The sequence below is a fragment of the Etheostoma cragini genome, chromosome 18, assembly GCF_013103735.1.
Source record: "Etheostoma cragini isolate CJK2018 chromosome 18, CSU_Ecrag_1.0, whole genome shotgun sequence".
NCBI classification, from domain to species: domain Eukaryota; kingdom Metazoa; phylum Chordata; class Actinopteri; order Perciformes; family Percidae; genus Etheostoma; species Etheostoma cragini.
In genome coordinates this window covers 19783826-19803653 of record NC_048424.1, presented here as the reverse complement: position 1 = coordinate 19803653, position 19828 = coordinate 19783826, and the positions used below count along the sequence as shown (strand labels likewise).

The window sequence follows — 19828 nt, the reverse complement described above, 5'->3', positions numbered from 1 at the left end:
GCTTCTCACTTGATTTATAACCTCAATAAACATTTTCATGATGTGTGTATGGCCTCAATCGGTATTTTTAAGTGTGCTTCAAAACAGCATGATGCTAATTTTGTAACTTATGGTCCCATTTATATTAAAATTGATGATGAAAGAGGGGGTGCTTTAGGGCCCAGTCGCTACACACAGACCTGTCAATCAGGAGAGAGGCTTAGCAATGCTAATCACGGCATAGAGTACATGAAAATGAACTTGTTTCCATGGGTTTGTCCTTATTTTTATCTTAGACTTTGACCCTCTGTGTGTTTTCACATCATCATAGTTAGTTGGAACATTAAGTCAACTAAAAATGTCTTGTTCAGCATCCTGCTAACCAAGCTGATTAGCTATGGATAGCGTTAGCTGGTAATTCAAGCGAAAGTTTGCAGATTTCCTGTACTGTCTGTCGTACATGATGAATGGCGCCCGTACCCTGAGGTCTGCGTTTCCCCGCCTGTAAATCTCCACTTGCTTCAGAGGGGCTGAAAATCTGCAACTTATCCCCTTTAGCGTGTAGGTTACCACAACGCCATCGCCACCATAAACAACACTATCATGGCCACGATATCCTCACCAACTCCACCCTTTCATCAAAGATCGTCACATCTGGTTGCAAAAAAACTAAATGATGACGCCAGGGTCACCAGGCTTCAAAACAACAGTCCACAAACCAATGGGTAACGTCACAGATGCTACGTTCACTATTTTCAGTCTATAACAGCAGCGCTTTGAGCTAAATGCTAACCCTAGTATGCTAACATGCTCAAAATGATAATGCTAACATATTAACGTTAAGTAGGTATGATGCTTATCTTGTTCAACCTCAAATGTTTAGAATGTTAGCATTTGTGCACAACGTGCACATCCAGTCTTTCCCTATAATGTGTAGAGTAATATTCTACATGGGGTCATGTGTGAATGGGAGCAGGGATCGATACACAGGGAAACCTGTCCCACCATTTTCCGAACTCATGTCCTAGTAACATTCCAAGGAAATGCTGGTATGGCTGTGGTGTGAATGCAAGCAGGACCATTGCAGGGATAAGCACTGTTGGGCTAATGCTTCCCCATCTATTCTGCCGTTGTCATGGCAAGTGTGAAAAAGGTGCAAGGCTGAAATGTTCCTGCATGTATGGGAGTTGAAGGGAATGGAATTGTTGTGCGGGTACGGCATCCGGGGGCTTGCCTAATTGTTATACTTTATGCCGAGAGGAAGATGGATGTATTACACCAAACTCCATGACTCTATGTTTCCAAATGATTTTTATTAAGCCAAAGAATATTGTACAGACAGTAACCTTGTCAAGTCAAGATATTTTACTGAAAACCACAACCTAGAGAAAGGTAGCCTAGCAGAAAGGTCAAAGCATCACCAAAGTCACCACGACTCATCCCTTGGATATCTGTACCAAATTTAACAGCATATAGCCAATACATGTGACCAACCAACATCCTCCCTAGAGCCATGTAAATGTAAATATATTTATTGTACCATCACATAAAAAAAGAAAAGATTTCTACCTAAGTTTTTTCTTTGAAGATGTTTCCATTTTTGGCCCTTTCACAGATTTGGCCATTAATCACTTAATTAAATTTTCATCCAATATTGTAGTTAAGACTGGACATGTAATGTTATGATCAAATATGTACTCAAAAAAGGAATCCCAGTCAAATATGTAAAAAAAAAAAAAAAAAGATTTGTCTTTGATTGTTGCATTACTCATACATACACTCATAATGGTTGCTTGTCTGTTGGTTGGTTTGTATGTTTATTTCTCTCTTTGTCACTGTTTATGTGTCTATCTGCCTGTCCATCTGTCTGCATGAGTAATCAATAGTCTCTTTATTAGACAAATGGAAAGAGATGGGAGGAAGCTACATCAGGAAGCCAATCAGATAGCGTAAGTGGGAGGGAAGGACATTTCAGATCAACATCAGCTGCAATGAATCACAAGGGCACATCTGATTCATAGGGCACAGCTTGATTTAGGGCTGAATAGGTGTGATTCAACAACAAACTGACTGCACTAAATTACACCTCAGTTATATACTAAACCATGCTTTTGCTTTCTGACAATTACTAATGGCTACAAACTTCGGTGTTATTTACTTACAAATGAATTGCACGTGGGACCACACTTTCTCATGTTGTGCTTTCTGACAGCCTCCACAAGCTCACCTAGTATGTTGTTGTAATTGGGTAGATGGAAAATTAGAAGGTTAGGGTTACCCTGAAGAAATAATTCAGAGTTTTATACATACTTGATCATAAATTAATTTAATGCGAGATCGTGTACCTTTTGGAAAAAGTAGTACATCTTCCTCTTAAGGTTCTCATTAATCCTCATTAAGTTTAAAAATACATTTGACAAACACTCTCCCTCTCTCACTTATCCAGATTGTGAATGTGCCACACTGGTTCTTCTGTTTGAACATGTTTACCTTAACATAAAGAATGGAAACAGGGGAAGCAGCTAGCCTACGTCTTACTTAGTCTGCGAAATTTTCACTTCATGAGGTTTTTTTAACTCTGGAACCGGGACACTCGCCCACGAGTCAAAAAGTCACTTCTTATTCATTTTGAATCATTTATTAACCATAAAACATATCAACTCACCCTTGTTTGTGGCTAAAAGCTAACCAGTTAGCCTTTACGGCGATGTTTTTGGTGTCGTTCTAGCCTTTACATGTGATTTTCTATCCAGCCTGGAACTTGTGCCATGTTTTGGAGTTGTTGAGCAATAATTCCATACTCTAACATCCAAGATTGATCCACTTTATGTCCATACTTTATCAATTTGTCGGCCGTTTTTTCCGCTAGCTCGATGCTAACCGCCATTTTAAATATCCCATAATGCACTGGGCCTTTGTTATTGTGCTACAACCAATGCCAGGCTGGTCCGTCGTCCAAGTGGGTGTGCGTTAATACGCATGACGCGCAGCTCATAAAATGTGTGAGAAAGAGACGGGAGACACAGCATTTTGGAGAAGATACGGAGAAACACGTAGAAAAATGGCACTTACGTAAATGAGGCATTGGCCTTTTATGTTTGCTATGGAGGATGTAGCAAATTCGGGAGAAGATAGTTTTTTGAAGCACCATGTACCGGGACCCTCTCATTGGAGGAGTTACTGGTCTCTGTAATCATTCCTCCTCTACATATTGACACTGAAACAGTTCCTTTGTTGAGCGATTACACTGTCAGAAAACCGGCAGTCCCTGTGCTAACATTTTTTTTGGTTTTGTTAGCCATGGTAGTTGTGTGCAGGTTTATTAGGGATGCGCTTCCTCTGACCGAGCAACAAACCTACACAAAAATTATCAGAAAATGCCGCAGCTCCAGGGAAACAACATGAGGGATTTTTGTTCTAGAATTACTGTAATGTCTGACTTTTGAAACTTCTGTTAAAGACTAAAATGCATTTTTTCCAAAGAGAACAAACTGTATTTCGTCCCTCATCTTTCACAATGGTAGAGCCTGGCTCATGGCCAGTATGCATGGAAAGGAGGAATTATTATGGTAACCAATAACTCTTTTAAACCTAGATAGGGAACTGAGTGATGTCTTAAGAGAGAAAAAGAAATGTAAACTTTAAGTGTGCAAATATATGAACCATCCCTTTTTTTTCTCAGGATATGGGTTAAATGACACCTTTCTAGCACCTTCCTTTCTTTCTTTGTGTCCTCTTTATTCAAATGCTGAGAAGTCAGTTAGTGTTACAGAGTAGCAAAGATCACGGCACATAAAATACCAAAGGAGGTGAACCCTAGCCCTTGTTGGGGAATTCATACACAGGCTATGAAAAATGGCTGCCTCGCAGACTACATCACTTGTTCCCACTGCAGTCTCTGTGGCTCACTGAAGCGCTCCATTCTGAACTGTTCCATTTTCAAAGTCACTGCTTGGTTCCATATTCATAACCATTCCTGTATGAATGTCCAATTGCATTTCAGCCCACAGATAAATCCTCTGCTTAGACCCAGAATGCTAACCCCGTTCTCTTTGCATTGATTGATCTGTCTCTTATCTTCCCGCAGCAGCTTTATTTCAAATCTGAAAGCAAACATTAGTGGCCCCAACATTACCCTTCTCCCTTATATTCTATCTCTTTCTCTCTCGACTTTACGTCTCTCTCTTTCTCCCTCTTTTGCTATCGTATCTAGGAATCATCCATCAACGCAATGAGGGATTAATAGGAGCTCCCTCTCGCTAGGTCGAAGTGACTGCTGTACCTTCCATTACGACTGAGACATGAATGATTGCCTTGAAGATTGAAGGTAGGGAATATGAATAAACTGATCTTAGTGAGACAGAGAGAGGGTGGTGCTGGTTTGACTGGTAGCTACACCTTTGTTTGAGACTAGGTGCAGTGGGATTCCTCCCTCGCTGATGCAGTACCCCTGCAACAAACCGAGACCCATTCCTGGGCTTTGATATAAGAAAGTGTCCCTTGTTGTCTAATACACATTGGCTTTATTGTCCAAAGGGGGACAACTTCAATGAACTGTGCTTTTTATTTCTAAGTGCTCCTTGAAAAACAAATGGTCTCCCTCTTGAACACATGTGTGCATGCATGGTGAAAATAAAGAAATGTCCACATGATTTATGTGGCATAAGATTTCCACCACACTTGCAAGAAGAACAAAAGGAAAAATGGCTCGCGCTTCAGCGTTGCATTGTACGATGCTTTGATAAGCAGGCATTCTCTCTTCATATAAAAGAAAAAATGTGTCATCTTTTTTGAAATTCTCCAAGCTTTCATCACTTTGTTTGTTTGTCCCTCTGCGGCTGCTTTTGTTTCACTCACTGCCTCTGAAGTATTTTTTGAGGGGCAGAGGCCTTTATTGTATCTTTCTGTGTCTGTCTTTTTCTGTGTCTGTCTTTCTCTCCTTATTTCCCTCTTTGTCATTCTCCTTATTCAAAATCTTTAGCCTGGCGTCAGTCTTTGACTGTTCCCAACCATAAAGTTTGAGTAACCAAGATGAGCCATCTTTCTGTCTACAAGGAGGTGGGTGGACGAAGGTTTATATTTGAAGGTCCCAAGACGTGATGCTCATTGGATGCTTTTATACAGACAGTCCCACAATGAGCTTTCCTTAGTATGTGCCATTTCTAAGTCTGTGGCTTTCGAGGAGGAGGGGGGGGGGGCAAGGTGGAGGCTAGGGGTTGTAATTTCCTTTCCAAGCGTTCTTCAATGTAATGCAGCTTGTGATTGGCCAACTTTTGCAGCAGCTACAACCCATGTGTAGTTGTATTTTACCCAACTGGGATCTTCCATTAAAATGATGGATTTAGAAAAAAAAATCTAATAAAGTACTCCATTGGTATCAGTATCAGCATCACTTTAAGGGTACTGGTATTGGTACTGGTATCATTAATCATCTATAATTTAAATGATACCCTGCCCTATCTCTGGGTGGCTCACACATGCGTTACCTTTTTCCAGACTTGAACCTCAGCCCAGTACTGGCATATTTATAGTATAGTTAGAAGGCTCAGTATGTTTTGTTACCAAAGACATACATAGGGAGCTAGTAAACATGAAATCTTAGTTCTCATGAAACCTTTATAGTTTTGGAAAGATGCATCATCCTTCCCCACATATCAAGCCGGTGTAAGGACCAACTAAGACAACATTAAGCCTTTCACCCTCCTAAGAATACTGTGCACGCAGAGAACCTAAGCAGTATCCTTTTGTGCGCATGTGTTTAAGACTGTAGATCTGCAGTGCATCTGGCTCACATGAATTATTTGTGTGAGGCTACTGTATGCCAAACTGCATGTGTCTGTGAGTACACATTTGTCTGCGAGTGTGAACTCTCTTCATGCAACCATCTGGCCGTAGTCTGAAACACTTAGGCATCACACAGTTGGCCCTGCCAGGTGTCAGAGTGTCCGGATGCCCAGGTGGCGGAGGTGTCTTGCCAAGAATTTTGCCCGTCTGGATCCGAGGTGTGAGACGCTACTCTATAAGCGATATTTCACTTTGATATCGAGTTTTTTTATGTCCTCTTACACTCACCCTGACATGACAAAATGAAAAGGTGACCTCTGGCATTAGCAAGATGTGTTTGTTAACCTTTAGCATTTTATTTTTTTTAAGATAATTTGTTTGGGGGGCATTTTAGCCCTTTCATTTTTTAAGGACAGATGGAGGCGTGAAAGAGGAAAGAGGGGGGGAATGACATGCAGAAAAGGGCCGCAAGTTGGAGTTGAACCCACGGCAGCTGTGTTAAGGATTAAACCTCTACATGTGGGCCTGTGCTCTAGTACCAGATGAGCCACCCAGGCCCCCTTTAACATTTTCTTTTAACATGTTATACTCTCAAATATGCACAATGTACTGTATATCATACTATAGGTTTGACTGGAGTCTTAAAGTCTGTGTGTAAACAGGAGTGCATTCTTTAGGATCCATTCCACTTTTAATGATGAACACAACAAAGTGTGATACACAATTTTCTTACACAGATGTAGAGAGGCAAAGTCCCTCCCCTTTCAGTTGGACCCTGTGGGACCTTATGTCTTAAAAACGTATGTATGGTAGTGAACAGGGAGAAAAAAATACTGTTTTGATCTCGTTTGAATTGAGCCATGAATTACACGTAATATGTTCGTCAATTAAAAAGTAAACTTTGCAAGTAAGTTGACAATAAGACTGTGAAAACACGTAATAAGAAAGACTGCACACTTCATAGTTGCATAGGGTGCGAGCAGCGGATCTTGCTTGTTCTTTCACTCCTCGTCTGATAAAGAAAGTCACAGTTTGTTGGTTTGTCGCAGTACTATATTTAGTTTTTCTGTTTCATTTTTTCGACTTTCTGCACAGACACCTGTGTTTTAAATGAAACATGGCACAGAAAGTTGGAGTGGGATTTGGTCTGAGGTTAATGGACATGTATGTGTTTTCACAGCTGGATAACTGAGATGACAGGTTCAGAAAATGGTAGTGACAGCAGTAAAGCATGTGTTGAAACCTAGAGCCCAATGGGTGGACAATTCACACTTTAATGTACACTGGGATCATCAATGTTAAAGAAAATACTACTGAAGTGAGTGTGCTCTCTGTCTCTTTGTCTCTCTTTCTCCCTTCAGAAGCATGTAGGTGTTAGGACTACAGCCAATGTGTCAAGATAACCAAGCCTGACAGGTGCTTCTTCTCATTATTCAAATAGATTCTCACAAGTGTGTGAGGGAGCGATGGAAGAAGGGCCTTTATGTGTCGTGCTCTATAGGTTGCTGCATATATATATATATATATATATATATAGTAAACAGACTCATACAGTGTTTATACTATACACAGTCCCCCACCCTGGGCATTGATGGTTACATTACATTGACATTTACAATGAAATATAACCCTCTCATCATCTGTATACCATCATATTTTTCCCCATAAACCGGACCTACTGATCTAAATATCACATCCATCCTGCTTAGCACCAAAGATGCGAATCTTGCACGCAAACCGCTCCCAAACTACGGGAGATAAATGAATGTCCATTAAGGAGGTTAGCTGGGCCTGTTCGAGGACCCAACCTGGCCAAATTAGATTCTAATAGATGTCCTTGATAGTGTAATCACTTTGACCCGCTAACGGCCTCTTCACTTTTTCAGGCAGCAGGGATTTGAGGAAAAAATAGTACAATTAGGATCAATCAATGTGTGTGTGTGTGTGTGTGTGTGTGTGTGTGTGTGTGTGTGTGTTTGTGTGTGTGTGTGTGTGTGTGTGAACATGTGACCTTCAGTGTGGAGGTGCTAAACCATGATACAGCATTATTAGAACCCTAATGGATTATTGATAACACCATAGCAGGTGGTGCCCGCTGGCAGCAGGCTTGTTGAAATGTATTGTTTAGGCTTACAGTAGTAGGAATAACACACACATACAGTTAATTCATCAGATAAGGCTAGCATTTACACCTCAAGAGGGGGACTCTTAGCATACAAGAGTGTATTGCCACAAAGGTGGAAGTCAGCCGGTCAGTAGAATGAAGCTACAGCAAGAAAGTGGTTATCTTAGCTTAGCATGCATACTGAAATCAGTTAACATTGTTCTCTGCAATGGTAAAAGTAAATGCCTGCCACCATGAAATGAGATATAACTTAATAATAAATGTCAAGAGATGCTGGTAGGCATATTCCATTACCTTTAGAGCCAGGCTAGATGACCCCCATGCTTCCACTCCTTGTGTTAAACTAAGTTAACAGCCCTTCTGTCCTATTCATATCCCAGCACCCTCTACATCTGGCTCCTCATTAGTCTACAGAGACGCATGATGCTTGGATTTGAACTTCCAAAGCCATATTGGATGAACTTTACCTTTATCAATATAGCATCTTGTTTCACCTGTAGCAGTTTCCAAAGTATTATCATTCTCATTTGACTTGATTGCTGCACTTCCAGGTAACAGGGATTTGATCAGAATTAGCAAAATTACTTTATCTTATTTTTTCTCCTATTGGTGGAAAAATCTTTAGAACACTCTGCAGCTCATTAATTTCTATGTGAGAGCCGGTTCAAAGAGCTAAAAAAACAGTGACTGAAAAAAAGTAGTTGATTCTCCTAGGCTGCATTATGTAGCGTGCATGTCTGCTTTTGTCTTCTTTGACATTATTTATTTCACAACTTTTCTAATAACCAAATTTCCCACAAAAAAGATATGCACACACAGATGGCGCATGCACACACTGCACATCCCACAGAAACATGATCATTTGTGAATGCAGCGCCACCGCGATTAACTGAGTATAATACCACAATGGGGACAATTAGAGAAGATAATGAATAATTGCAGTGCACATTGTTAGCACACACACATACAGACGGCGTTGGCAGAGTGTCATCTGTCTGTGGTTTAAGAATAAGCCTTGTTCAAACTGAAGGCTAATGGGTTAGGAGTTCATGTGCTGTACATGTGGTAAGTGGAGGCTTAGCGCACTCCTTTTTACAGGACTGCAGTTCATATCATGCAGAGAGGAGTCAGCTAAAGATTAAACTGTACTCCAAACACCTCACTATCAGGGCAGACAGGGGCTCTAGAAGGCCGTTGATCTGGCAACAGTGCTGGTTAGTAAAAGCAATGGAACTGAAGAGTCTATGGTTTCTTGGAAGTTATTGACTGTGTGTTGGGAAAGGGGATCTTCCTTTTTTAAGGTCTACAAAACAAACCGGGAAAAAAGAGGGTGAAACCAATGGCTAAGGGAGAAAGATAGAGAGGCAGGATTACAGAAAATTGGAATGACCATTCACTAAGCCCCCTCCCCCTTTACTGCTACATCTGTCAAGCTTTCTGTTCTCTCACAGCACATATGAAAGAAAAACTGGGGCAGATTTACCACTCAAAAATCTTTATAAGAAACGAAGAGCAGGGAAATATAAATACTGTAATGGAGAGGAAGAAGCCGTTGAGAGTTAAAACCAAAGAAGAGTCGACATGTTACTGGTGAGGAACCCCTGCTGGACTGCCTGGTCAACCTGTCATTTCTTGGATGTTGGAGCATGCTCACGTGTCACAACAATGTACGACACAACTGCTGCATACAATTTCTTAGCATGATGACTAAGCACAGTCCCAAGCCCCTCTACATGAAGAAGGAATATGCTTCATACATGATTCATGCTTTTCTTGCATCATGCCATATATAATACATTGTGAATATTACAACAGTTGTTGTGGCAGCTGGATTCATTTCATGGTTACACAAAAAGTAGCTGGGTTAATAGCGTAAGCCAGAAGCTTTTGTTGAATTCCATTTGAAGATGTTTTCACAGGGTAATAATTCATTTATTATGCCTTTTCAGTACAGAGGAAAGAAGGGTAGAAAACCTTGCGTGAGAAAGTGAGTGAGCTTGAAGTATTATTGTCTTTGATTGTAATGATTTATTTGTGGAAGAAATCCTCTTGTTTGTCATGGTGTGTGCATGCAGTTTTGTCAGGGTTGTGAACGTCAGGCATACTGGGTCATGAATGCTTGTTTGCATGTAACACTCAATCATTTTTTTTCTCTGTCAAGATGGAGCTCTATGTCCCACTCCTCTTAACTGTTTGTCTCTCTCTCTGCTATTGCTCATTAGAGAGAGCTGACGAGCGTCTCACCATGCTTGCGTTATAATTAAACCCTAAAACCTAGTAAAAATGTCACTGGATTAGCTTTAGTATGGAACCCATGGATGGGCCAGGTGAGCATCGTCAATGGTAAATAGTCAACTTGAATCACTAAAAGTAAGAGGAAAAACCGTTTCCATGTTGTTCAGGTGTGTTTACCATAAAAAACAACAACAATGTAGTCCAACCTTCTGCACTGATAATAGAAAAACGCTTGAATTTATTCAAAAAATAATATATTCATAAGGATTCCATTTCAAGGCCCACTCTTCAGAAGTCACCCATACACCTACAGTAACATCAGAATGTACTGCACAACTAGACAAAATGGATTACATTTTATTAATGCCATCATCATCAGTATCATGTTTTTACGTCATGTTGTTTGGGTCAAATTTGTACTAAGCTTCAATGTTTTGTTGTTTTAACATATTAGCTTAGATTGGTGTCCGGAATGAACAAAGTTGATCAACTAGAACTAGTTAAAGTAGTTGAAGCGGTAAGAGTGACCTCATCAACCACGCAGGGTTGGTTGCAGTAACAACAGGGCAACCAGAGCCTGTGGAGTCCCTCATGGCAGTGTTTTAGGCCCAGTTCTTTTCTGTCTGCATGTTTTCTGCTTCAAAATACAATCACATGCACATGCATGTTTTTAGTTAATTTAGAAGATTAGACCTCTTTCCTAGGGTGAACTAATGTACAGCATTTATCTGCATAACATTTAATCTAAATACCATCTACCCATCCATCCATCTTCATCCACTTATCAGGTATTGGGTTGCGGGGGCAGCAGCTCCAACAGTGGACCCCAAACTTCCCTTTCCTGAGCCACATCAACCACCTCGGCTTTACTCTGAGCTCCTCTCGGAGGACTGAGCTTCTCACCCTATCTCTAAGGGAGACCCCAGCCTCCCTCCTGAGGAAACCCATTTCGTCCGTTTGTACCCTGGATCTCGTTCTTTCGGTCATGACCCAGCCTTCATGACCATAGGTGAGGGTAGGAACGAAAACTGACCAAAAACTGATGTCTAAATACGTACAATGAAATAAATGATAAGGGTCCAAGTTGACCTGTGTCCTTTAAAAGTAACACTAGAGTTAAGGATTAGTTAAAAAAGCATGTTCTGGTATGTGTCCATAAAGTCCTGACATTGTATCATCATCCTCATCTAAAATTTCTGAAAACATCTATTTGGGTGCAAAGACCCTTGCATACAGATGGTTTTGTCTGAGTTCATTTCACAGTTCTGTCTCACAGTTGTATATTAACGTTTTCATTGTTGTACTTTACTGTACTTCCTCAGGAAATGTTCAAGTCTCTATGGTCTGTCTATGTTTTAGTCTTCACAGAACAAGAGCAGGTCATTGATGCTTTTCTTCTCATCTCCCTGTAGTCCCGCCTCAGTCAAAAGTCACTCTCACGCCTCCAGCTATTTTTCAATGCATCAGTTAGGATTTGAATTTGTGCCACAGAAAGAAAGTTGGTGTATATCCAGATTTAGAAACTGGGCATGGGTTGCAAGCACTTATCATGTTTAAACTTGGTCTGATGCCCAGATTTACAAAGACCTATTGGGTCTACATAAGTCAGAGATCAGGTCAAGATCCTCAGGCAGGACCTTACCGACTGACTCAACACAAAAGGTCCCAAAGCACTTCTTAACTAACAAGTCTGCAGAACAACAGAAAGATATACTACATTTTGCTTTGATGCAATGGTTTTTAATCCTGACAGTTTTCCATTGTGTTGTTTTCATTCTGTCTTAAATCTTATTATATTTTACAAATCTAATATTTATTTTCATTATTTTTTTCTTTCCACTTCAATCTTCTCATTATGTATTTTTGTTGATGTTCTTTTTTTGTAATTTCTTCTTGTAGCACTTTGTTACCACGATTAGTGTTATGAAATGTGAGAACAGAGCACTGCCGATGTCTCGGGTATTCCTCTCCTGGCCTCTTTAACGCCTGACAGGGGTTCAGCACCGTGGACAGCTCCCTGGGATCAGGACTGCTGAGGACACACGCAAACTCCCAGGTGCTGTCCAAGGTGCTGAACCCTGGCCAGAGCTCGAACAGCGCATGTTGCACACGCATGCAGGGTAGTGATCAGGGTGCTGTCCAAAGTTCTGCAGCCTCTACGCTGACATATCTGGAATTTCACAATAAAACAAGTCCCATTTTCACTCTGTGCTCTTTTCCAGAATTAATCATAAGCCTTTTCTAGCCTGTCAATCATATAGATAAACCACAGAACACCGCCAGACCGTAAGCATATTTATGACGGTGAAAATGCATGTCCAAAATATATATTTAATGTCATTCAATGAAGTGGACCGTCAGTGTGCATGTCCTGGCAAGTCCTGTGCGCCCTGTCTTGTTCATAATTCCATCGCACAAATAACAGTAGGTTACTGAATACTACATATAAAAGCCTATCTAGGAAAAAGAGAAAGAGCTTTCATTATTAGTAACTTGTCCTGAGGGGCTATTTTCTGTATACTATCTCTCCAATTTGAATGATTCTTTCCTCTGCTGTGTAGAAGGCGGGTCAGAGCGTCAGTGTGGGAGAAATCCAGGGGCCCATCATCAGTTGCGCTGAGTGAGTCGAGCTGAGAGATGCGCGTTCACTGAGCCAGGGGAAGAAGGACCTGCCTTTTCCTCCACCGCGCCTCACTCATAATAACCTCCTCATCACCAGCATCTCGCCGCCACGGACAGACTATGATATAAAATACTACGGTTTTTGTGATGGAATTTTGCTCTGGATTGTTGTAATTTGCTATATTTATACATAGGCTTTATGCTTCCGGACTCGTCTCTTTGCACGATAAGGTAGGAGCAGATTAAAACTAGGATATTTGTGGGATATTTTTCTTTCATTTATGCATCTCGTTTTATCTCTCACGCAGTTTTCTGTGAAGGTACTTGTGCTGTGGGATTCTTAACATTTTCTACAAGATTTATTTCCTTCTCTGTGAATTTGATGTGGATTTTGTGAGTTTGGACCGCGATGGGGATTTGACCGCAATGGGATGGTTTGGGTGGTTAGTTTTAAAGCTCTCATCCGCAGTTTATTCACAGATGAGCGGGGTTATTTGTGGCAAACCACATCTCAAGAGACCACGTTGACTTCTCAGGGCTGGAATTGTGACAAATATATTTGTGGGGAATGCGCGGAGAGCGCTGAAACGGAAAGTTTCAGCTCACTGGATCGCGTCTCTCAGCGGGGACAGATCAGTATACGAAACCTTCAACACTGAAGCAGAAACTGACAGAACCTCTTACGATTAACAAATGAACTCTTACATTCAAACCCGAGTCCTGATCACATTTCGCTTCGTAATTCTTTTAGAGCAATGTCTTGTAGAGCCCTGATCAGCAGCCAGACTGCCACCGTGCGAGGAGCAGAGGGAAAACTGGAGCGCCGCTGGAAAATGTTGCATGGCTGCGGGTCGGGTTTCCAATCGGTTTTGAGCGGTTTACTTTCAATTGAATGTATCAAATGTTCAACAAACTGATAAAAATGATCATCTTCGTTGGTTATTGCACTCATTTTGTGAAAAGCATTGAGAGATCCATCGGGGTTTTCAGTAGAGACTGACATAACTATAGTTTAATTCCTGCAAAATAAGCATATGTCTTTTTGCTAAATGCAGAGTTGAGTGTAACCTGGTCCACCTTTATGTTTATCTTGATGAACATTAAAATAAAAGGCCAATTTAATGTTTAGGTTGACATAATTTTAGCCTATTTTGTGAGCTATTTCGCTCATCTAAAGCATGCATGGTTAAAAGTGAGACTATTCCTTTAGTAGGGAAATCAGATTCATTTAATAACTCCACTGGGTGATAGACAGAAGGAATCATTTTAAAGTGTCAATTCAGACATTGAGGTAACTGGTGGTGCCACATTGTCCTACTGGGACGAAATTTGTGCAGTTAAAATGACCTTGGCAGACCAGTAGGATCCCCCAAAATAAGTTTTATGCCTAATTGTCCTGAGGATTTGCATTTGGGAGGTTTAATGGATTTTGATGCATAGTTACACCCAATCAATAAGCACATCCAAACACCTTTTCACATTGGGTAGCCTAGTCAAGAGAAATGCTGTCGATGTAAATGATTGTTTTTGCTTGTGACCGCTTGGTGACCCCTAAAGGCCCCCAGGTGGTCCCTGAAACATCACTTTGTCTAACCAGTACAGCAGCAGTGTCCAGACAGCAGGTCCGACACACGCATGCACGCATGCACGCACGCACACAATACCCTTGTCTGCTGTGATTGATGTCGGATTAAATCGTTCCTCCGGGCTCAAACTTGTGATAGACAGGGAGCACAGCGGGGGGTAGAGGGGTCTCCAGTGCGTAATGGGGGCTAGGCTATATTACAAAACATGTCAATAACTACAGCACCGAGGCTGGATATCAATGCATCATTTATGGCCAGTCGTTGACGGTATTCCGTGCAGGTCATCTCATATCCTGCTCTATTTAATAATTCAACGCATATATCCAGGAAAATATGTGTTTACGGTACTTATAACTCTATCAAGAACAGGAGCTAGCTAGTTATTGCTGAGTGTCGAGGACGTCAAGGTAGATACGCCTTTCCTTTTTGAAATGTGTGGCCCAATATTTCTTGGCCTATACTACTTCTTTTCTTAAATAAGTTTCTTTTTATGCTAGTTAAACACAGACACTTTTTAAGTAGCCAAAATAGAGTTCTTAATTAGCTTTTTGCCCCACAGGGTGTGCTATCAAGCGTTGGGTTAGCTAAAGGGCATGTTTCGTAACAGTCTGTGAAGCAAAGTGTCGTGTAAAATTTGACTTTTCGCCACATTAGCCTCATATAGCTTAGCCTACAGGCTAGCTAGCAGGTGGACAGCTTAGCCTACAGGCTAGCAAGCAGGTGGACAGTTTTGACCGTCGCAGTCAGTTAGATATTTGGGAGTTCAGTATGGACATTTAGGGCTTTCACTTGGTCACATGCCAATTAATTGAATATTAACCACCATCATAGTCTCATTTAAAATGTATTCAAGATTAAATGTGAATGACGTTATTGTAACTTGTACACTGGAGAAAAGAAGTCCCCCTTACTTTAGTAAACGGAGAGAACATGTTAGCATTGTTAGCATTTTTCTGGCACATCTGTGGCTCTCATGAGGCTTCAGTTAGGCAATACACACAATGAGTCGTGTTAATTGAATAGGGGTCAGGGCCAATTTAATAGGAGACTGGAGTCTCAGGTTTCATGGGCATATCGAGCTTTGCTTATTGAAGGAACACACACACAGCACTAGAACACGTCTATAGAGGGTGGTTTGGATTGACACAGCTGCGTTCGGGGGCTATTTTCACCACACAGAACCTTTTAACCTCTCCTCTGTCTCACCAAGTCACTTTTAAGACAAAGACAATGATTCAGCCAGGCAACCCAGTGTTGTCAGAGACACACACATGAACAGTCCTGCACAGGGACACACATGCGTGCACACAAAGTGCATTAGCATAGGGATCGGTTACTAGAATTCAATAGCTCGCCTGCTGCAGCAAGATTAACTATTCAGGGCAGGTGGTTAAAGGCCCTATTGTGTTGCATGGTTCTGTGCTACTGTCATGATTGGGCAATGCGTTTGTCTGGTGGGCAGCCCACTGCCAAAACAATCGCAAGGGCAAAGGGCTGGAAGAGTACACACACATATAAGGTTTCGCCATGTGAGTTATTATAGCTGTGCTGAGCAAATTTAAACAGAACTGAATGAGTACAGGTATAGCAAGCAAGGGAAGGTGAGTTACTTAATATTCCATACCAGTGACATGCAGGTTTTTGTGTTGGAAATAATTTGAATATGTATTTACTGGAAGAAAATTTTAATAAAAATGGTAAAAACGATGGAATTCGCATGAAGTGTCACCATCCCCACATCTTTCTGAAAAGCTGTTTGTGATCGTAATCCCTCAAAGACATGCAAATGAGAGAGAGTGGTGGTGGATAATTAGTCAAATTTATCAGGATCCCAGCAGACCCTTACAGATAGCAGGCTAACGTTTAAGGCTTATTAACACATGTTCTGGCTCACCTTCATGGATTTTTTTACTCATCTCAGTATCAGCAACCGCAGGCTACTTTTACTTTTTGTGCTTCCCAAGTAAAGGAATTTCACTTAAATTAAGGCTTTAAAACTCTGAACCATTATTTGAGTGGATCTTGAAATAAATTGGGTAATTGGTAGAAATTGCACCCAGCATAAAATGCGCGTAAACCTTTAATGGATGTTATAAGTGGTTATTTAGTTGTATTTTTTGGCTACGTGGAGAGTCAAATCTGCATTGAGTGGTGCTCTCAATATCCTCTTAGAGCTTGATGTAAACAGATAGTTGTTATTTTGTTTATCTGCTGCATATTTGACTTAATTTGGTGACACAAGATCTGCACCGCTACTCTATTCTTCTTTTTTAATGAGATATAATTTGAACTGACTTAATTATACTAATATATGCTAATATAATGTTACAACACTACAAAAAGCTGGCTAAAAATGACCTCGGAGTTAAATTAACACCTCTATTACTGTCGCTTTCACAAATTATTTATTTGTTGCATGTATATAGCATTATGTATATTTTTTCTAATTTACAAGTTTACGTTTTTATCATAAGTGAACCACATCACTTATTTCATTTGCAGGTGGCTCCTTTGTCATTTGTAATACAAATAATGAATAATGTGAAAATCGTGAACTTTTGCTTAAAGTTATCTGTTTTTTTCTGCAGTTCTGTCAAAGGTGTATCCTAAGCTGGAGGTCAAACCATGGGGCACGGAACTGGACCAACGATGAAGGTTATGTGCTTCAATCCAGGAAGTCGCCTCAAAGAAAAATCGCAAGATGCAGCACTTAATCACTGACAAAACACACCAAGGATCGCCATCTTAGCACTTTCACCTGGCCACTTTGTGGGGAAATTGGATATTTTTCCATATACATCTGATAACATTCTGTCCATTATCAATGTTCGAGCTGCCTCCAAAAAAAATAACTGTAAAGTAATCTATGTGGAATATAAGATTCAGCAGATAAATCCTGGAATTTAGCCAGAATCAGGTGTGATCATCACTTTGAGGATCTATCCCCAGTTGTAACCCTCTTCTGGCGCATCCTGTTATTCTCTACGATGAATCCCAACAGCCTACCTGGTCATGTCCTCTTGCTGTTAAGTACCGTGCTGGGCCTGAGTGTAGGCTTGGAGTTTACTGGCTCTGAAGGTCAGTGGGCTCGCTACCTGCGCTGGGACGCCAGCTCCAGAAGTGACCTGACATTTCAGTTCAAGACTTCAGAATTGGAAGGCCTTCTGCTCTACTTTGACGACGGCGGCTATTGTGACTTTCTGCTTCTCACTGTATCCGAGGGAAAGCTGCAGCTTCGCGTCAGCATCGACTGTGCCGAGACCACCATCACCTCCGACAAGATAGTCAACGACAGCCGCTGGCATTTTGCCGCCATCAACAGGCACAATTTGCGGACTGGCTTAGCCGTGGATGGCCAGACCAAGACGGAAGAGGTGCGGCCCCAGAGACGGTTTATGAAGATTGTTAGCGACCTCTTTCTCGGAGGGCTCCCGGGGGACATACGCACATCTGCCATCACCCTGCCCTCTGTCCGTGAGTTACCACCATTCAAGGGAATTATCACAGACCTCAGTTATGGGAGTAACCTGCCCACGCTCATCAATAGTCAGAAAGTACGTTTGGAGATGATGGGCCTTTGCACAGAGAACCCCTGTGAGAATGGCGGGATCTGCTCGCTGGCAGATGGAGAGACCTACTGTGACTGCTCCAAAACTGGATATGTAGGTCGATACTGCACTGAAGGTAAGAGGGCTGGCTCCAGAGCTTTCTGTGTCAAGCACTGAATATTGATTCAAATCTTGATTAAAATAATTCACAGGGATTCCTTATATATTTAGAACGGAACTAACAACAGGTTTACTGTCTGCCTCCAGGTAGGTATACAGTAAAAACAGATGTTACATTAACCTCTCATATTTGCTTTTTTCACCAGGTGTATGTTGTTAAAATCATGGATTGCAATGTAGCTTTTACACAACAGTGTTGTTTATATGAAGCACAATCAGCTAGCTATACTTGTGTTTTTAAAAGATGTAATGCCATTCACGCAGGACATTATATTTATTTGTGGGTTGTTGCTCTTTCAGCTTTTTTGGTAAGTCTTCATATTTCATGTGGGAGTTAAATTGGAGGTGATGTGCTCAGCGTTTCCTCTGCCTTCACAGTTATTACTTTTGATGAGAAAGTGGTGGATACGGTATTAGCTGATATGACTAAAATTACAACACTCAGTTCTCTTTTCTCCGTTAAATGTATTCAGCTCTTGCAAGGTGGTGCAGGGACCTGAAGGTACACACAGTGTTTGGATGAGAAACAACTTTGTCTATTTTTCCTCTGCTTCTGTGTCAAGGTCATCTCTTTTTTGGGGAGTGTAATGAAATGCACCTCTTTGACAATAATCTATTCTACTTCTTCACATTTAAAGATATAGGCATACCAAGTGTTTTTGTCTTCCAGCTAATACTTACAGATACGCTAAAATGGCCCAGTGACAGTGATATAATGCAGGACCTACTTTAAAAAGTTGTCACTGGTCCTTCCCTCTATCTCCGAGAAATACTAAAAATAACATTTTTCCTTGTACTGTACATGAACTACTTTACATTTCTGTATGCTGCTGCTGGTTAAGGGCTGGTTAACATATAACCCACATCTTTTAAAACATACTAATGTTGATAGCCTTAAGATGAATGCCAGCTAATGCCAAGAAAAATGTGGTTCTGCATCTTCCACAACATAAAACAAAAAATTTTTATATTTAGAAGAGTAATCCATTGAATATCAACTTCACTATAATCTTAACCCTTCTAACTCTTTTCTTCATGTGTATGGACTGTAAAAGATAGCGTTGTGTGAACAGACCCATGTCAAATATCCTTCACTGCTGACCCACTTCCTGCCTGTCTAAATCAGACTGACATGGCTTAGGGATGACTCCATTTTGCCAAAAAATCAGGGGAATGCTCACTGAATCCTATGGCTGTTTGCAAGCTATTTTAAACCGTACCTGATACAGTTAACACGCTAGAATTTGTTACCATTATAGCACCCATTTAAAATAAGCATTTTCACATCTTCGTGCTGAGGTTTAGCTGTGTTTGGTTTCATAACATGTCCCATCGTTTGCTGCTCAAACAAAGCTGTTTGGAGCCTAAATCCAAAGCGCTAGCCTGTGGCTTTTTTCAGGACAGCAGCACGCAATGTGCTGGTTGCAGAGCAGTCAAGTGGACGGACTGGCCATGCCCCCTTTTTGCTTCATCCCAATTGCTCATTGCCTCTCAAACAGTCGATGAAGGAGGAGGAGGAGGAGAAGGAGGTCCATTTGTCTGAGAGCTTCCTGTGAGCTGTCAGGGGAGCTATTACATCCTCGTGTTAAAAAAACTGAGAGTGAGCTTGCGACTCAGCGAGACAGCTTGGACAATGAAAGACATTGTTGTATGTATCTCAGCCCCAGGGCAATGCATGTGCGATGAGAAAACACACAGGCCTGTTGGACCCCAGTTTATCCTACAAGGTCAGCTGTTGGACAAGAACCAACCCCTGCTGACTCCATCTC

The 19828-nt window shown here is 41.2% G+C and overlaps 1 protein-coding gene across 18 annotated transcripts in view; it reads left to right on the top strand.

Moving 5' to 3' along the window:
* Nucleotides 1–12692: 12692 nt before the first annotated feature.
* The window catches only part of nrxn3b (neurexin 3b), a 295437-nt gene continuing 288301 nt past the window's right edge, over nt 12693–19828 (top strand). For 7 of the 18 annotated variants that reach the window (XM_034900799.1, XM_034900797.1, XM_034900813.1 and 4 more), the window contains exons 1-2: nt 12695–12976; nt 16920–18015. In XM_034900799.1, the coding sequence (XP_034756690.1) occupies nt 17319–18015 (697 nt within the window). In that variant the 5' untranslated portion in view covers nt 12695–12976; nt 16920–17318. Of the gene's footprint in view, nt 12977–14499; nt 14739–16919; nt 18016–19828 lie in introns of those variants that run through there. The other 11 variants (XM_034900814.1, XM_034900805.1, XM_034900804.1 and 8 more) reach the window with 4 other exon arrangements.